A 14,069-nucleotide genomic window follows, 5' to 3' on the forward strand; every position below is an offset into this window, starting at 1 on the left:
GCCCACCTGCATTGGGCCTCCCAAGGCTCCCATCCTCTGAAATACCACATGCTTTGATCCCTGCCCCTTGGGGTCCCCACAAGCTTAGGTACATCCTCCCTACACCACCCTGTCACAATTGCACACTTACCTTTCAAAGATTCTCAGAGCTCAGGAGGTCAGGGAAGGAAGATAGGCCACTCTGTTGCTGGGCCTTGTGGTACAGTGGAGGATAAGAACTTATGCTGGTTTTCCTTTCATTGCTAATCTTATTTCCCCCAACATTAGCTATACTAGTACTGCTAGTGCTGGGGGAACTAAGGCTAATGCTCGGCAGGAGAGATCCTGCCAGTTTTTCTTTAATTGCTGGTCTTAGCTCCCCCAATATTAGCTACGATAGCCCTACTAATGCTGGGGGAGCTAAGGCTAGTACTAGCAAGGAAAAGAAGTTCTGATGGCTTTCCTTTCAACGCTAGTTTTAGCAGCTACCATTGGGGGAGCTAAAACTAGCAATGAAAGGAAAATTGGCAGGACTTCGCCTTGATTGTGCCATGTGTCCTGTCCTCCTTTCTTACACCAAGTTCCTGAGTTCTGGCTATCTTCCAAATATAAATGAGCAAATGGCGACTGCGGGTGGGAAGGAGTTTGTGGAACCCAGTGGGATGGCAAAGCAGGCCCAGTGCCTGTAGGAACCTGGCAGGACAGGATAGGGGGAAAGTAGGTGGAATGTGTGTGCTTGAGTGCCTCTGCCATCGATCATAAGGAAGAACTGCAGGGATACTGCAGTGGATGTAACTTCAGGACTAGATCATAAGTACCTGTTGGAGTGTCTGTTATAACTTTGAATGGTTGCTAAGCGATTTGTCATAAGTTGAGGACTACTTGTAATATTAATTATCGAGTCATTAGAACTCACAGAATATTTACTCTATGCAGGGTATGGTATCTACTTTAGACAATAAAAAGCTCCAAAACAGTTAAATTTATCGACAGAGCAACAGAGAACTATTAAAAAAAAAACAGAATAGTGCCAGAAAAAAATAGCACATATACTTTACATCAAATCTAATTCACAGGTTTAATGATTAGAAGTTGACCTAGACAAGTACTAGTCGGATATTTATTTATTTGTTTGTTTGATTAATTAATTATTGACTATCCATCTTAGCACCATCATTTATTTACTTTGATAAAATTAAAGATCTATTTATTTTAGTTTACATTATCAGATTAATATAGAATTTTGTACTATTTAAAATATTCAAATTACAGCTCCTTTCCCTTTTTAAAAATTACAACTATTGAAGATTTTAGCTCGCTTTGAACTAGTACATGTATCTGAGAAAAAAATACTACAATTTTGAATCCAAGATTTTTTTATTCTTTTGTGTTTTCAGTTAGCCCTCCTCCTCTTCCCTACTAGTATTACACCTATTCCATTTCCAGGAATGTCACTGGGAACTACAGGAAAAATGTATTTTACATCTCTAAACAGAGATAGAACTCTGCACTTTTATTTAAATTCATATTTTTATACATATTTTTAAGTTTCATTGGTAGAATGTTGAAACTATTTCTGGCTCATTTGTGCTATGAGATTTAGGCAAAATTAATATAACCAAGCAAGGTAGTGGAAGGACATTTGCAATAAACAATATTCTTCCTGCTGCAAGCAGTACATGGATAGATGAATAAAGTAGATTATAAAGATTATCTGAGACATGTCCTCTGCAAAGAGGATTATAGTGGTTTATTCCACCTCTCAGAATTTCTAATATTACATAGCAAGAACCGGTTATATTGGTCTGGAAAAGCTGAACTATTGTCTATAGTTCTAAAACTTTAAATCATAAGTTTACACTAAATATGACTGCTACTTTGAAAACGAATTAGACTACTGTTTGCTTTCATTTTTATTTTAGAACTCTGCCTTTTCTGTTTTTATGATACATTGTCTTGGAATTAACAATATATTGTTTTGTCTTCTGGTGGATTTAATGTGCCAGCACAGCTAGAAGTGTTTGCTTTCTTTGAATAAAAGAAACTATATATACTGGAATATTAATGAGCAGGGGAAATCGGACTAGAACAGAAATGTCAAACTGTCAGTAGGCAGTTGGGTCTTTTTTTTAAAGGCTTTTAAGGGTCAGTTGAAGGTCACAGGCTCATATGATTGTCTTTAATGAAATTGTAGCTCTGCTTTGGCAAATAGCAAAGGAGTAGAAGCATCAAGGAGGTTAACTTAATTGTGCACATACACCAAATTTTGGAACCAGACAATTCTTTGAAAGCTAATTAATGATCCATAATAGTCTGTAAATTTTGTTATTTTCCTTTGATATATGAAGTTAAAGCAAAGGCATAAAATAGGAAGCCATAGCAAGAATGCCTAAAAAAATTAGAATTGAAAGAACAGGCCCTGTGTAGAGGAGTCATATGTTAACAAGTGCTGCATCTGACAAGGGAGCATTACTCAGTATGACACATTTCCTATCTATATCAATATTGAGACATAGTTTTGTCCTTGAAAAAAAAATTGGCTGTAGCTCTGTTTCTTGTGCTCATTTCAATGGTTCAACAGTTGCTTATATAGATTATTAAAAGAATAACATTTATAGACTAGTAATGCAGACATTGAGCCAACATGGCATGGTGATTAAGGTGATTAAGGATGACAAACGGATATCTAAGTTCTAGTCCTCTTTTAGACTGAGAAGTTGGGTGTGCTTTTTTCAGCTCAGCTGGCAAATCAAAAACCATACATCTACCAATCTGTGTTATATCAACATGGTAGATTAAAGTCCATTAGCCTTCAGTGAAGAGGCCTCTAACAACAATGGATTAATGTGGGCTTAATAATAACAGTGCAGACATTGGACAAGAATAAGTAGAGATATGTGCTATGTGATACGTACTGGACTTTATCAGAAATCATTATTATACTAATGCATTTTCCATCTTTTAGGCCAAAAGAAAATGGATGAATATTTTATTACTGCTTTTGGTATTAAAATCTGCACAAAAATCTAGTCTATTATACCGATCACAAATATGAGGAGACTAATAATTCCATTTTTAGATGGTCTGCATATTCCTTTGAGAGTTGGAAATAAACAGTTCAATGTGGAATCCATTGAATTTCACTTGCTGGGAAAATGAAAGTTTAATAAAAATCTGTATAGGTATGTAGGCTTCCATAGGCATTTCATTATTTACAAAAATGAAGAGTTGAAGTCCAAGGACTATATGCAAGCCCACAGAGTTACCTCTAGGTATGACTGCTAAGAACTGTTGGCATGGGTGCTTTCAGGTGGGAAACAATATAAAACTGTTAAAACGGCAGTGGAAGCTCTGAAATAAGTATAATACAGTTTTAGAAAACAATCTCCAAACTCTCAAAAGAAGTCTTACTAATAAATATAAAGTTCCCACCCAAAACAAGCTGTTTTCCCAGGAGGGAAACAAAGGAGTGGCTCTTTGACCACAATTATTTTTCCACCCTAGTTGATTATGAGAATGAAATAAAGATTTGATAACTCTTGATAGTTAGATATTAGGTCTTTGAACTCATCTAACCCCATGACCGCATTGCTTAGCAATGGCAATCCCTGTAGTCCCCATTGCATCATTAAATGAGGATTGTGGGTCATTAAGCAAACATCTCCTCTCACAACTTCCTGCTGGTTTCTGACACTCAACATCAGTAAGGAAGCCAGCAAAAAGATGAAAGTTCTAGGTGGGTCATCAGCAGGCAAGTAAGTGAAGCACAGTGGTGCTCAGGGTGGGTATGTAGGTGGGGAAGATTACCTAAGCAACTTGCAACCTTCCCTGCTGGCTTCCCATTGACTTTGTTTGTGGGAAGTCAGTGGGGAAGATTGGGAATCGTGATCACATGACCACAAGATGCTACAACCATTGTACGTAAGAGCTAATTGCTGAGCACCCATAGCATAGTCATGTGAATAACCAATAAAAAACTGATTAGAGCTGTTAAAAGCAGATAGATTGTAATCTTCAGCATTCTGAATAATTGAAATGGCAATTCTAATTCAATAGGAAGTAGCAAACTTTTAGCTGTGTTGAATGTCCATACATACAACATACACTAATGAGCACAGTTTCTTTCCTCTAGTCCAGTGATTCCAAAACTATTCAAGGATGAAGGACCCTTTTATATATTATATATAAATTTCCATGATGGAAATTTTACTGCTAAGATATTGGAAGTATGATTGAAGCAATGAGAGCAATGAAGTTCCCAGTCAGCTTTGTTTTGATATTTAGGTTTCAATGAAAAAAATTGCAGAATATCCACCTTCATATATATGGAGAATAAGTAAGTGGCAGCTACTCAAAGAATTGGACTGAATGCATTAGATAACATGAGGAAGGAAGTGGGTGGGCCAAGTAAGATCAGCACATTTGCTGTTCTTAGTGGATACAGCCTTCTCTTCAGTGGCAGAGAACAGAATTTTTTTAAAAAAAAATTAATATCTACTCCTGCATCGTTTTAAAGAAAATCCTGTTGATTCCCAGGCATGTGGGATTTTGACACTCCTGAATCTTTCATAAGACTTACATTATCAGCTTGTTTCCTTCATTTCTCTTTAAAAACAAAAATAAATTACTTATAAATTCATAAATTATGAATTATAAAAGTTGGATACTAGTACATTCATTTTCTCTGTAAGATCTCTAGAAATACTTGGTTTTTCATATAGACGGCTACATTTCTTGCAGAATAATGATTATACCTGTTTTTGTTATTATGACCTAATACTTCAGTCAAAATCTAAAATGCATACATTTTCTTGTTAACGACTGCCACACAGTCAATTATTGATATGACAGGGTCAAAAAATGTAACATTATTATTTTTGGATTCTTGTGTGCATTTTAAAATCAGTATATTATGCGTTCTCTGTTCTTTCAGAACTCCCTGAAGAGAAGAGGAAGCAGAGATATTCATAAAGAAAAGAAGGCATTTGCTCAGGTATTATTCCAAACGATATATATGTCAGTGCTATAACAATGTTATCTAAAGTAACCTTTAGTAATCAAATACATGTAATACATTTTCAGAATAGAATATTTTATATGAAGTGCTTATTTTTAAAAATCCTCAAAATTTTTGATCTAATAATTCATTTTGTAAATAATAGAAGTGAAAAAAAAATTAAATAACCTTGTGTCAGAGTACTTGGAGCAGATAAATTAGTCCTTGGTATCAAGATTATGTGCAAATCATTATCTTAACACCAAATATAGTTAACACATTAAAAACACATATTGTGTCATTCTTTTAGAGTTTATGCCATTTTTTCCCAGGAGAATACTTGTGATATCAGGATAATGAGTTTCTCTTGTTCAGATGGGAAACTGAGGTCATCCACGCTGACCCATTTGGAATTAGGTTTTAAATTTCTGAAGCTGGTATTCTTTCTTTCTTCAACTAAATGTAAAGTAATTGTAACTTTTTTCCTCCTCACTCAGTTTTCATAGTAATACTGTTAAAAAACTGGGGCTTAAGGACTGGATTTCTACTTGGTGAGAAAAAAATCATTGCAGCTTCCTGGAAAGTTTTTTATTCCTCAACAGTAAAACAATTTCTTGCACTACCAGCTGGAAACATTCTTACTCATGCATTCCATATGAACAGCATTGTTGAACTATATTGCCAAGATATACAGCCAATATATAGTGCTGTAATATTTTAAATGGATTACCATACCATCACATACACATACCATGAGATTTCATGAGATTTGATCAAATAATGCATTCCATATAAGGGAGAGGATGCATGAATTCTTACTTTGTAGTAATTGTTTTTCCCCCTTATTGTAATTTTATAAATCTTGATACATTATATAATTTCAATGCAGATTTCAATGCAACAATACTTGTGTAAAAATGATAAATTATGAGTGTTCTATTATTTAGAAAGCTTAAAGTACTGAAAATGAGTAAAAGGGAGAAATGTCTATCAATATAATTTTAGGATATTAATAATACAAGCATAAAATTATTTAACTTTTCATCCAACATTGAGTTTAAACTAAAAAAAGCATCATTGCATATCATATCAGAATAGTAGTTAGGTGACAAAAATTTTGGTCTGACACTAAGTACTTAAGATCTCCATGTATTATTTGTGACTGTGTTTGCATTGATTTAATATTTAATAAAAGTTAAGATACCTGAAAAATAAAAACGAGTGAAAAAAGAAATAATTTAAAAACAATTAATTTCTCCCCTTTTATACAGATTTCTGACTCCCCTTTGTATATAGGTAGTCCTCGAGTTACTACCGTAATGGAACCTGCCCATTATGGTCATAACTTTAACTGAAACATGTTAAATGAACAAGCCCCATCCCTCCTCTCCCCAATGCATTCATTAATCGAATGTGCAGGTCGTTAAGTGCACATGAGATTCCTTGGGGTGGGGAAGACCATGGAGGGGCCTAATGAAGGAACAAGACACCTGCCTCTGGCCACCCAAAGCCTTCCCCCATTCACTGAGATAGTTCATGCTCCGCTTTCCACCCTTTAGGGTTCTGACAGCTGCTTGGCCCTCTCCTCTCCATTATCATCAGCAATCACTCACTTACCTTTGGAAGATCTCCAGAGCTCAAGATGTCAGGGTAGGAAAGGAGAAAAGTTGGGCCAGAAAAGTATCCATCTTTTTCTCAGACAGAAAGTTGTTTTCCTTAGATCGCCCATTCGTACACATGCTTCTGCCCTCTTTGGAAAAGTGTTTTTGCATGGAGGACAGAAACGTAAGAACATGAGATCTATTGCATCTTGCAGGCTCTGCTTTGTCCCGGCCTGGGTGGCGCCATGTGTGCTCTCTGCATATTTCCAGCAACTGTTCCTAAACAGACGGAACAGCAGTGCCATCGCCAGAGATGGCTGAGCCCCAGTAGTGGGCCAGGTCAGTGCAGCCACTAGGCACTGTGCCAGGGATCTAAGGAAAACAGCTTTTTATTAAGAAAAATATGGCCACTTTTTTGCCACGTGGCTCAGCCTGTTCTCCTTTCCTATCCCAATATGTTGAGCTCTGGAGATATTCTAAAGGAAAGTACTAAGTGATTGCTGATGGGATAGGGAGGACACCTGGTATCCAGTGGGCTGACAAACAAGGTCCAGTGCCTAAGGGGACCCAGGGGGCAGGATTGGGGGGGGGAAATAAGCAGGGGGCATGTTACAGCATCTCTACGGTCAGACATTAGGATATATGTAACTTCAGAACCAGGTCATAAGTACTTTGGGAGGGGGGGGGTCATAACTTTGAACTGTAGCTAAGTGAACTCTCGTAATTCAAGGATTACCTGTAATAATTGTATTTATCTTTTCTCAGTTAAAACAAAAGCATCTGATCAAACCCTTAGAGGTTTATTTGTTTACTGTATTTCTTTCTATTACAGAACCCAAGGAATCATTGTATACAATTAGTATCACAAATAAAGAGTAAAAAAAATCAGTATAAAATTTAAACATATTCAATCATGCATCTATATCAAACAATAATTCAGCCAATCCCAGTTCTGTTATCAAGGCTCTCCTAAAGCTCAGGAGATCACTAATGGAAACCATCTTAAAAACATACACTTTCTCAGAACTCTTGGAGAGGAGAAATCTTGAAATATGCCTATCTGATATGAGCATACCAGATAGGTAGGATCAGTTTAGTGCAGGCATGTCAAACCTGCGACGTCATGTGATGTTGCATGACGTATCATGACTTTTCCCCCCTTGCCGGCAATGGGGTGGGTGCGGTTTCGGCATGACACATCCGGTCTGTGGGCCGGCAGTTTGACATGCCTGGTTTAGTGGATGATTCTGCACCTGTGTGCTTTTAAAGTCAAAACCAGAATATTGAAATTGTACCAAGCAGTCTATTAGCAACCGTGCAGCACCATAACACAGGCAATATGCATGTACAGTAACTCTTGCCCATTAAAACATTGGTTAATGAATTTTGTATCACTTGCAGCTTCCACACAGAACGCATTGCAGTAATTGCAATAGTTTAAGTCAGAAATAAGAAGTTCATGAGTTACTGTATTTAGAACTTCCTTCACCAGGAAAAGCCATAATTAACACATCAGCTAAAATGGGGTAAAGACTTCTGGAGTCCAACAGTAGCCATAAGTCTACTTACAAACTTGAAGTAAAACTTATCCAGAGTAATCACTGGAGCATTTAAGGCACCTTAACTAAATATTTCACTCTTTTAAAGACATCAAAGTCCACATTCTGGATAGAGAGGACCATTGGTTTGAAAGAAAGGTAAAAGAGGCCATTCATGTTAACACTGAGCAGCCCTGTCTCAACAGAGGGGGTGGGATAAGACACCACCTACTTCCTTTCTACAACACAGTCCTTTCAGCAGTTCCAAGAAGATTTCACCCCCATTTGCACTCTGATGCCTTCAGGTGACCCTGAGGGCATAGATAAACCCCTAATAGTCTCAAGATCTCTCAAGGAGATATTAACGACCACATGAATAAAAAGAAATATGATCCTTCGAGCCCCCTCCCCTCTTCATGTCAGAATTAATCCTTCTATCGCCCCACCATCGTGCCAGAACCGTTGAAGTTTCTTGGTTGAGAAGCGAAAGATCTTCTTCCTCAAAGATAAAAACAGTACAGTTGCCTTCTGAAAAAGCAGCTTAAAGATAAAAATAAAGAAATTATTTGGATATCATTGGCATATTGATGATCCTGGATTGTTAGTTGGTTTCACCAAACAACATCACATAGATGTTGAACAGCAAGAGAAACAGGAGAATTCTGTGGCATACCACACTGGAATCTCCAACAGATCTTTCTCCCCCACTGATCACCAACTGGAACCACCCATTCAGGAAAAAGCAGAACCTCTCTCTGTGCACAGTATTTCCAGCTCCTAACTCTTACAGGCAGCCCAGACATTGATAATATTGAATGTTGCTGGGATAACTAGTTAAATCATCCAACAGTGCAGTCAATGTGATTCTATTTCTAACCTAGGCCTCATTCCAGGATTTGGAAAGAATCCAGATAAATCCAAACATCTTCCATATCTTCCATAAAAAGGAGTAGTGGAGGCTGGTTTCTAACATAGCCAGATATAAGGATGGCTTCGTCAGGAGACGCATACTACCATCTCTTTCAAAGTCAGTGGTACCATCCCCTCCCCTAACAGCATTGAACATTTTCTAATCCAGACAGTCATGTCCCCAGATTCTGAAAAAGCATGGGTTATAGTTCATATGTGCAGGAGTTCATTCTGCCTGCTACCACATTTATTTACAGGATAGAATGAGTTCCAGATCACATCATAAGACTCTGCCTCTGCCAACTCTATAGTTTCTGCCCATGAGGAATCAAGACGAGTCAGTTTATTGGCAAATGTTGCCCAAAACTTTAACTTCAGCCTGGTAACTCTCACTTCAATCTCGCTGAGTCTCAGTCCTCAAATGAAAATGAGTCATCCTAAAGAGGTCTGCTGGATTATGATCCACTGATGCAATAATGATGGAAACGTAAGAAGAGTTTGCAACACTTATCGGTGTTGTGCTTTGCACATGAATATACTCCTACTGTGTTAAGTTTGCTATACAACTCAGAATTATACTGAATTACTCCAGGGTCTACTACAAAAACATGTAGAACTGAGAAAATAGAACTGCACTCTTTCTGCATTTAGTTTTATTGAAAAAAAAGTTTCTGTTCAGCAGAGTTGCAGAATGGAACTTCTTGGAAAATGCCAAGCAGCGGTCAGAACACAAAGAAAACTATTTCTTCAGCATAAGGTAGGAATGTTGGCACTGGCCCAGTTTCTTGGGCAACAGCTATGTTGCCATTCCATTTTGCTGACATTCCAGTAAGCGCCTGGACAAAACCATTGGGGAGATGGTAATGGAACATTATTTCTTTTTGTTTGTGTCACCCGACTATTCAAATATATAAAATATATAAATATTTTATGTATGGTATTGTGATTAAGCCTCAGCCTCATCACAGCTTTAGTACCACAGCCCTAATTTGTTCATATTGAGTGTTTCTCATCATATATGCATCTAATTTATATTTCAAGCTATTTTGTAGTCAAGCAGTGTCCATGCACATGCACTCTTCCTATACTGGTGTCTGTTTTGAGAGCCTTCTGTATAGTAAGGCAGAAATAATTCAATACATTTTATACATATACACCCATACACTATATAAAATGCTAAAATAATAGTTTATATGAGCAGACAAAACAATCAAAGTATATAAATAAGGGCCTGGGGCTAATGGCTCTGCCACCTTCTATTATGATGATTATTCATTCATATTTACAGAACTAATAAAAACCAAGCCTATTTTTCTCAGATAATTTACCCTTGAAATTGGAGGATCATGTTAGATTCATTAGGAATATAACTTTTTTCTGTCTCATATTTAAGGTGGTTCATCTTAAAATTTAAGCTTACATAATTCTGACAGGAAAATAAAATAACAGAAAACAAGATTACAGGTAGTCCTCGACTTACAACCATAACTGAGCCCAAAATTTCTGTTGCTAAGCAAGACAGTTGTTAAGTGAGTTTTGCCTCAGTTTATGACTTTTCTTGCCACAGTTGTTAAGTGAATCACTGTAGTTGTTAAAGTTAGTAACACAGTTGTTAAATGAATCAGGCTTCCCCATTGATTTTGCTTATTAGAAGGTTGCAAAAGGTGATCACACATGGCACCGGGTCATGGCAACGGTCATAAATATGAGTCAGTTGCCGAGGTACCAAACTTTAATCAAGTAGCTGTGGGGATGCTGCAAAGGTAAGTGTAAAAAAACAGTCATAAGTCACTTTTTAAAGTGCCTTTGTAACTTTGAATGGTCACTAAACAAATTGTTGTAAGTCAACAACTACCTGTATAGGAAAGATTTAAAAGAAACCTGATTCTGTTATTATGAGTTTCACAATGGGATAGACAAATTTGAAAAAATGGAACACCCTTATTGTTTGGGTCATTTTCATATTATGGGTTTATCTAATAACAATCTCACCTGAATTCCAGTGCATGGGGCTTTTATTTGCATCTTTTACAATATAAGTTTGATATTGTCACGCTGCATAACATTTAAGAGACTTTCTCCCTACCATGCAAACTTATTTAGCATGCTGTTTGGCAATTACTGTATACTTATGTAATGTTTATTTGTATATCCACACAATACAGAAGGCTAGGGGCATTAAAGATGGGAAATTAAACTTACCTAGATTTAATGTAAACTATCAATAGCAGTCATATTTGTTGTAATTAAAATGTTTGCTGTGGAATTTGTTTCAAATCTATTTACAAATGTTGGTTGTGATTTCGCTCTTTGCCTCTCTGTCAGGTATTGATAAACAAGTACAAATTAAGAAATGCCAGAAATTGTTTTTAGACTGCAGTCTTGTACATGGTTATTTATATGAGAATAAATCTTATTGAATCCAAACAAACATTTTTCTAAATAGATCAATATAATTGTATGTGCTGTAAAAATATAATCTTGGAATTGGATTTGGAATGATATTTATCTAAACTCAGTGATGTCTGTTGGGGGAGTCAAACCACTCAATCTCATGAAATCATGATTATCCCACTCCATATGTACATATATTGAAACATTGCATATTATAGTATGATAGGTGATAGCAGGCAGAGGCCTGCTGTGTGTCCTGTCAGCCCAAGCATTCTGGCTGGCGGGGTCCAGGAGGAGGGCCTTCTCTGCTGCTCCTCCTGCCCTCTGGAACACCTTTCCCCTGATGTGAGGTTGGTCCCAACCTTCCTTTTTGTAAGCAATATAATAAAAACTCAGTCCAATAAAAATGCATAAGTATTAAAACAGATTTTGTTTAGAATAACATGAGTCTCATTAATTCAATTTCCTTAGAATTCTGGGATATAAAGTTACAAATCATGTGTGTATCAAAACAATGGAATAATTGTTTAGATACACTAAGGGATAAGAAAGGTTCCTCTCCTTTTCTTAAACAAGCAAGGCTACCTAAAGCCTTTTTTGACATGAAAGAAGACTGGGAATTAAGGGATTATTGGCGGGAACGTAATCAAGAGGAGAGAGATTTTACTTTTTTTTCTGATAGACACCAATCTTTTTCAAGAATTGACTTTTTCTTGATTACCACGGACTTGTATAATAAAGTAAAGAATGTAAAGATTTTTCCTAGATCACTGACGGATCATAGTCCAGTTTGGATGGAGCTGATTCAAGAGAAAGAGGAAAGAAGATCCTGGAGAGTTAATGAAAATTTGTTTAGACAAGAAAAGAATGTTCAAAAACTAAAGGAGTGTTTAAAGGACTATTTTGCTTTGAATATGTATAAGGGGACTTCAATGTCAATGGTATGGGATGCAGGTAAAGCATTTATGCGCGGTGTTTTGATAAAAATGAATAATTTTTATAAGCGAAATCAGATTCAGAAACGTAGAGAACTTGAAGATGAAATTAAATTAAAAGAAAGGGCTTTGATTTTAAATCCTTCTGATGAGAGTATTAAAGAATCTGTAAAGTTATTAAGGTCACAATTTAATATGTTGATAGCAGATCAAGCTGCAACCAACTTATTATTTATGAAACAAAATACATTTTGTAATGCCAATAAGCCTGGGAGATGGTTGGCTTATCAATTAAGAAAGAAACAGAGACAAAGAATAATAGAGAAAATAAACTATAAGGGTAAATTAGTTTCTCAGAAGGAATTGATTAAAAAATCTTTTTTGGATTATTATCAAAACCTATATAAATCTACTAATATACAAATGCTAGATATAAATAAATATTTAGCTGAGGCAAGTTTTCCTAAACTGACTGAGGATCAGAAATATGAAATTAATGGTTTAATTACTAAGGAGGAAATTACCTCAGCAATTCAACAATTGAAATTAGGGAAAGCACCGGGTACGGATGGGTTAACAGCTGTTTATTACAAAGTTCTAATAGAGGAGATGATCCAACCATTACATGATCTTTTTAATGGTATTTTACAGGGTTTAGAGATTCCTCCTTCATGGCGTAGTGCTTTTATATCATTGATTCCAAAGGAGGATCAAGATCTTACCCTACCAAAAAATTACAGGCCTATATCTCTTTTAAATGTGGATTATAAGATATTTGTAAAAATTTTGGTAAATAGGCTTATGAGGGTGGTGCATCATCTTGTGCATAAAGATCAATCAGGATTTATAACAGGAAGGTATATGAAAAATAATGTCAGACAAATTATTAATTTACTAGAATATTTAGACAAGAACAACCAAGTTCCTGCAGGGCTCATATTTTTAGATGCTGAAAAAGCATTTGATCAATTGAATTGGCATTTTATGTTAAGAGTAATGGAAGAAATGAATTTTGGTGAAAAGATATTACAAGCCCTTACGGTAATATATCAAAAACAAACGGCACAACTTATTGTTAATGGAGGTTTGTCGGAGGTTTTTACAATAGAGAAAGGTACTAGACAGGGGTGTCCTTTATCGCCATTGTTGTTTGTTTTAACATTGGAAATATTATTGATCAAAATTCGAGAGTCTCAGGAAATTAAAGGAATATATGTTAATAAAAAAGAATATAAGTTGAGAGCTTTTGCGGATGACTTGGTTGTTACTTTGTCGCAACCTGATTATTCTGTAGTAAACTTATTACAGTTGATTCATCATTATGGTTTGGTCTCGGGTTTTAAGATTAACGTAAATAAGACTAAAATTTTACCTAAAAATATGTCGAGTCAGGAGAAGCAGATTTTGGTCAACTTGACGGGTTTTGAGATTGTTAATAAGGTAAAATATTTGGGGGTGATGCTGTCTGTTTCTAATGCAAAATTATTTAAAAATAATTATGAAAGGTTGTGGGTCAGGGTACAGAAGGACTTGAAGAATTGGGAAAAGTTGCAATTATCCCTCATGGGAAGAATTGCAGTGATAAAAATGAATATTCTACCCAAGTTTCTTTTTTTGTTTCAAATGTTACCAATTTTGAAAAATGAGATTAATTTAAATGAGTGGCAGAAGGGTCTCAACAAATTTATTTGGGCAGGGAAAAAACCAAGGGTTAAGT

The 14,069-nt window shown here is 36.0% G+C and overlaps 1 protein-coding gene and 1 long non-coding RNA gene across 5 annotated transcripts in view; one reads left to right on the plus strand and one right to left on the minus strand.

Moving 5' to 3' along the window:
• Positions 1–14,069, plus strand: part of MTCL1 (microtubule crosslinking factor 1) — a 96,508-nt gene that overhangs the window by 41,464 nt on the left and 40,975 nt on the right. For all 4 annotated transcript variants that reach the window (XM_039339200.1, XM_039339202.1, XM_039339201.1 and 1 more), the window contains exon 4: positions 4,913–4,972. In XM_039339200.1, the coding sequence (XP_039195134.1) occupies positions 4,913–4,972 (60 nt within the window). The remainder of the gene's footprint in view (positions 1–4,912; positions 4,973–14,069) is intronic.
• Positions 1–14,069, minus strand: part of LOC120306267 — a 72,856-nt gene that overhangs the window by 13,988 nt on the left and 44,799 nt on the right. The gene's annotated exons all lie outside the window — the stretch shown is intronic.

This window comes from Crotalus tigris, unplaced genomic scaffold (genome assembly GCF_016545835.1).
Source record: "Crotalus tigris isolate CLP2741 ecotype Arizona unplaced genomic scaffold, ASM1654583v1 scf7180000017731.4096049, whole genome shotgun sequence".
Taxonomy (NCBI): Eukaryota; Metazoa; Chordata; class Lepidosauria; order Squamata; family Viperidae; genus Crotalus; species Crotalus tigris.